The sequence below is a fragment of the Ptychodera flava genome, chromosome 7 (assembly GCF_041260155.1).
Source record: "Ptychodera flava strain L36383 chromosome 7, AS_Pfla_20210202, whole genome shotgun sequence".
Taxonomy (NCBI): domain Eukaryota; kingdom Metazoa; phylum Hemichordata; class Enteropneusta; family Ptychoderidae; genus Ptychodera; species Ptychodera flava.
The window spans coordinates 47,054,025-47,060,281 of NC_091934.1; the positions used below are offsets into that span (position 1 = coordinate 47,054,025).

At 36.8% G+C, this 6,257-nt stretch overlaps 1 protein-coding gene across 1 annotated transcript; it reads right to left on the bottom strand.

The window, feature by feature from the left end:
- Positions 1–1,076: 1,076 nt before the first annotated feature.
- Positions 1,077–5,028, bottom strand: LOC139137734 (type-1 angiotensin II receptor-associated protein-like). The gene is made up of 4 exons (XM_070705993.1): positions 4,863–5,028; positions 2,691–2,725; positions 2,229–2,358; positions 1,077–1,839 (listed from the first exon to the last, which is right to left on the bottom strand). The coding sequence occupies exons 1-4, from the start codon at positions 4,884–4,886 to the stop codon at positions 1,606–1,608; spliced, it is 423 nt and encodes a 140-aa protein (XP_070562094.1). The 5' UTR covers positions 4,887–5,028; the 3' UTR covers positions 1,077–1,605.
- Positions 5,029–6,257: the final 1,229 nt, after the last annotated feature.

Below are 6,257 nucleotides of genomic sequence, written 5' to 3' on the forward strand. Positions count from 1 at the left end.
CACAAATCCACAGGTGTCTGTAGTCCTGACCTGACCTTTAACCCTTAAAACAATGCATGCATACAGGTACAAGACAGGCCAAATTTTTAGACGACCGTCATGTACAGAAAGTTCTGTATACAGTTATGTAAAAACTTGAGAGTGGTTGGTACCCTTGGTCGCAGTCACATACCTGTGCTACAGAGCACTGTATACAACATGAATGTCATCACAGCAGGGTATGGTAGCTCTGTTTATTATTTATCATGTACCCTCTTTGTGGACACAGACCTTTATGATAGGATTGTGTCAGGGACTTCACAGGGTCCATGATACAAGTAAATCAGTTTTTTTTTTTTTTTTTTTTTGTTTTGCTGTGTAAGCATTGCCTTGTATTGAAACATACATACATACATACATACATACATACATACATACATACATAGGTATGTTTCCCGATTTAACGTTTCCAGTTTGATACTGTTCCATAGAGCAAGACTTGTCACGTATTGCCGAGCCAGTTAGTATAGAGATGTTAGCTATCATTCAACATTCACGTGTACCAAGAAATATTAGGCGTTGCAATATACGATTCCTCAACTTGTGTGTGCTTCAACTGATTGTGTTATGTATTATCCATGTACAGATTAGTCTGCTGGCATACTTTTATTCGTATAAACACCTCTATCCATAGAGAATGGATGGAGGGATTGTGGTATAAAGTAAACCAACACTTCTTTTGATGCACTAATGATTTCTGTTCAGAAAAGCGGTGGGTTTACTAGTTAACATATTAACACATGTGCAAGTATACTAGGACTACAATGTGAACTGCAAAAAGTAAGGGTCACGTGACCAAGAGTGGTATCAATTAAGGAAACAGTCGCTATAACATTTTAAAAGCACATTTTTTGTATTGGCCAATTAAGCTGGTTTCTGACTACACCTTATTAAAAGCCCGCAAAAACACCAAATATGCATTTTAACATAGCCTATAGAGCAGTTCTACCATACCGCCTTATATCTCAAGTATAAACCAGAATTTCTTGTTCTACTCCTCATGGTATCTCTTGAAACACCAAGAATTCAAATCAGTATCATCATAATTAAGCCGTTTATTGTTAATTGAACAATTAAATAGCAATGCACACTAATGCGGACTGTGCACATATGGTACCAACTGTTGATAAGCTAAACACGTGTTTTAGGGAGAAAAACAAGAAACTGTTGACAAACGCACAAAAATATAAACAAGTATCAAAAATCATATAAAATCATATATTTTCTCTTATAACAATGCTTTGACTCATCACCATTAATCCCAGTAATACAAAGTCGGCGGAAGGAGGGAATAATTTACCAAAATTATCCAAATATAGTTCTCGTTAAGTTGGATAATTCAGTGTCGTTTATTTGGTGTCATCACAAAAGTTAAAAGTTCAAACGTTCCAGCAGCGATGATATTTGAGTGACTGACAAATTGTTGAAGCAGTAGTCTGTGTAGCACGTCAGTTGTCCTATGCTAGCTTCAAGGAGGGACATCGCGATTGTCGTCGTACTGTGACCAATTGAATTCAATATTATAAGAAGTTGATAGACAATAAACAACTGCAGACAAACTCTACTTTAACCGACAGAGACAGATGCCTTGACGCTAGGAATGTTTCCACCGCGTTCTTTGTATTCCATGATGGCGAAAATTAGCGTTGCGATCTTACAGATGCAGTTGATAATGGCCATGATGTAACTCCAGATGAACTCACTACATCCTCTACCCTGTCCACTACAGTTGAAGCCATGGTAATAGAGTGCTATGAAGACGATATCGAAGATGAAACCCAGAATCAAGGACAGGATGAGCTGTAAAAAATGAAAATATGAAACATTATTTCATTTGATGGAGAAGTTCAGTATTGTCATTTCACGGCCAAATACATTTGTATGCAAGAACAATGTTAAAACTCCAGAGAAAGTAAGTCATGGTGGACAATGGCAGAACATGTAATTTTATCATATTTACATGTTTTTCTTAAAGATGGCGATGACGATGGCGATGATGATGATGATGATGATGATGATGATGATGATGACGACGACGACGACGACGATGATGATGATGATGATGACGAGAAGGGTGATTTAGGTAAATATTTGAGTGGTTGCAAATGACTTATTCAAAGTAGTTAGTAAGGTTAAAATGCTGATGAACGAACGATGAGAATAATTTCTAGCTGGATAGAAAACCTTACCATGATACAATTTTCTTTCATCTCTTTTTGACCAATAGTCCAACATCCAAGTGCAACGATAGTAAAGTTCATCCAAGCATATGAATGTGTCACCCATTGGGAAGCGCCTCCATATCTGGCCTGAAATCCCCTGTAAGTAAATATTTGAAGTTTGAAATATTTGATCAACGTGCACTTTCTACTGAGGTCAAATTTGACGCTTTAAGATGCTTTAGCAAGGTTTACGGTCATATTTCTTAATTACTGACCATAGTTGCGTGAAAATCCAAGCTTTCAGTGATTTTCAAATGTTGATCTTCGCTATCTGAGCAGAATTTGTTCGGACAGAGCGCCGCCCTTAGGCTGTACTGTGACCACATAGCGAGTCGTGCGGCCTGGATGGTGTCACATTCTTTGTTCTGTAAATTGCCCTTTCAGTGACAATAGTCTGTTTCTAAAATAACTGTATCGTTGAATACTCACGTGACAGACAGCCAAATATGGGCCAGAATAAAAGGCTGAAACAGAGAAGAAATACTTTATTCATTAAAAAGATTCGTTGATAGGTAGCTATAGTTTTTATTTTATTTAGATATATTGAGAGAGAGAGAGAGAGAGAGAGAGAGAGAGAGAGAGAGAGAGAGAGAGAGGGGTATTCCACAAAAAAGAAAAGTGTGACCAAATTATTGTAGTTTTATGTAGAAATCGCGAATGTTCAGTTCGTAACTTTAAGCTTCGCACAAGTTTCCACCATCGTACCCATAATTATCCTGGTCCAGTCATCTGTCAAATCACTACATTGTATCGTTCTTAGTGGTTGAAGGCCGGCAGTTTGGTAAGAAGCGCTCGTGTTTATGATAATGGGCTACTTTGAACGTTTACTCAACATTTTCTATATTATGTGGCACATCATAAAACTTTTCATTACTTTTTCACTTTTCTTGTTCATAGAGTTGTCATGACGTAAAGGAAAGAAGCTGGAACTGACGACGAGTGTTGATGTATAACTGGAACTTATTTATTGAATACGGAACCATGACTACGCCTAACGGCGCTGTCAACGATACATGAATCTGCCTGTGTGTCAGTCAGACCAAGTTAGTTTGTCTTCTCTTGAGTCTTGGTCACTCATCATGGAATATTAATATTCTGTGCGCCAATTTGGAAGATTATGACACAGTGAAGGAGTCACTGAAATCTAAATGTATAGGTCCCTTTCATATCAAAAAATACCATGAGCAAACCCTCGATCGGTGATAGCGAATATAAACTCCTGTATGTTTTCTGATTTCAATTTTGTGAAGAAAAGCAACTACAAAACATTGACCTGGAAACCTGACTGTGAATACGTTGCAATCTCAAGTCATTTGGCATAAAGTCTGTGACCTTATTTGGCATAAAGTCTGTGACCTTATTTGGCATAAAGTCTGTGACCTTATTTGGCATAAAGTCTGTGACCTTACATGATTGTGTTGTCTTTGATAATATCTTGGAAAGAATATCCTTTCTCGCAAGGTGTTAAGTTTTGCAAATGTCAAATCTTGATATCACCATAGAAATAGAACATAGCTAAAATTGTTTGAACATTAATGTTAAGGCAGAAAGACGTTTAAAGATTTGAACTTGTGCTCAGAATTTCCTAAAGAAAACTTTGAAGTATTCACATGCAAAATCTAGAATCAAAGTCAGGGGGTCACGTGAAAATGTTGGTAACAGAGAAACAAATGCCATCATTAGTGCAAAATGGCCATTATCCATAATCGGTGAAAAATGAATTATCTATTTTCATATAAATAATACAGTGAAATGTTCATTCACTCCACACACTTAAAAGAGAGTTCACATATTAAGTAACGTCCCAAGCAAAATAAAACGTTCAGAATCCAACTATCTGCCCGATGCACATTCTACCTAAAGTAATGAAATATGCCCTTTCGACGATCAACTTAGAGTGTATACAACGCCGACCGGTGCAACAAGAGCGTTCCAATCACTTAGTATGATCACACCACTACGCCTAACAACATATAATGCATATTTACGCTTGTTGTCACAACAAACACTTGACGACGTCTGAGACTGTTATATGTGTTGCACTTCTCGTCTACTTTCAACGGAGCCAAAGCCCGGGATTAAAAGGTTATATTTTAGAGTGGCAATTCGACACAAATATGATACAAACATTGATTTTATTGCCATGTACAAAAAAGAATGGAGTATGGCCGCCGCATAATCACGCCAGCCTTGTGTTACTATCAACAGTAATACTCACCTTATATTTACCAAACACAGAAAGAACCGGTGACAATATTTGCATATAATCGTCATTTCATAAAAATGCGTTTATGTATCATTTATGGATTTATAAACTTATGTACATATTTTTCTTATATGCTGATTCTACCAAATAATCATAAACTGTCGGTTGAGTTTTCATGCTTCTGCAGATAAATTGAGGAACTATGTTTGTAATGATCGAAATATCAAGGGGTCTTGTTTCTCACTTATTTCTCACACTTATGAAAATCTGTAAGAAATCTGACCAGTCAAGATCGAGCGCAGTTATAAACCGCAAAGCAACAAACGGTACTCGCTGCAAAGTAATTATTAATAATCAGTTTTTGGTCGTTAAAATCAAGTGACAGCTCTACTCACCCAAAGGGGAACTTTACATCCCATTTTGACGGCTTTTTAGACAGACTGTTACCACTTGGACGGCTTTTTAGACAGACTGTTACCACTTGGACGGCTTTTTAGACAGACTGTTACCACTTGGACGGCTTTTTAGACAGACTGTTACCACTTGGACGGCTTTTTAGACAGACTGTTACCACTTGGACGGCTTAACGTAAAATGACTCTGGTTGTTAAAACAAACACTGTTTGATCAGGGTGTATTCGCATCTTGAGGTGTTATTTACGATTTTAAAACACTTGACATATATGAGACGACTAGGATTAGCATGGTGTGTTGAAGTGGGCCACATTTATAGTTTTACCAATAAATCTTTCCTGTTTATACAGTTGAAATTTTGCCACTCTTTGCAAACATTCAACAGTTTGTACTTAGGTAATACACAACAGTGTTTGATCTAACTTAGCAGTATTACAGTGGTTGATCTAAGCAGACAGTTTGGCAAGCTAAATATGCATTTTTCTGCAAAAGCGTCAAACGTGGCCTTTTTTATTTGAGTTTTGCATTTTATATTTTTACAAATTTAATTAAAGTAATTCAGAATTTGTTGTGAGATGCTTCACAAGAAAAAATAAACATGCCAGATAGCATAAGCCAACAACTGTTTTAATATTTTGATTAAATTATGAAGTTGCTAAGCAGCAAATTGTACAATCACTTCTTTTTTATACATATTCTGCCAACCATTCCACAGATGTAAATCCCATTACAGAATGAGATCACCTGTACCCTAAAGTACAGGAATATGTTCACTAGTACCCTCTATAGTACAGGAATGAATTCGCCAGTACCTCCTAAGTAGGGGAAAAGCAGTGAGAAGACAAGTGACTTGTTTGATGACATATCATGTTCAGGTCTTAACCTCATCTTTCTCAAAGAATGAGGTCTGTGCCAAGGCCACTGTTTCAACATTTTGGTGGCACATCGTACCAGTTAGCCTATCAAATCACTCTGTAAACTCTGAGTATTTGTAAAAAATCGTTTTCGCCAAATCTCTGTCATTACCTCAAACATATTGGTGAAAAGGATGAAGTTTCTAATTTGATTTGGTTTTTATTTTGCTAGTGTTGATTACCATAGATCTGAAGCTGCAAGCTTATTAAATATTCAGATATCAATCAGGGCACATGAACACTCCTCTCAGATGGATTTTTACATCAAACAAAGAAATATTCATTTCCTTAATTCCCACTTCGTCAAATTACACAGGTGCTAAATTATCATAGACATCAGAATTTCTATAAGCCCTCTCTGGATTGATTCTGAAGGAACTGTTTATGGATCAAGTAGCTTCCGTCAATCTACCCATGTTATTCGTCAGTGCTGAGCTGTACTCCGATACTTTCAAACCGTATA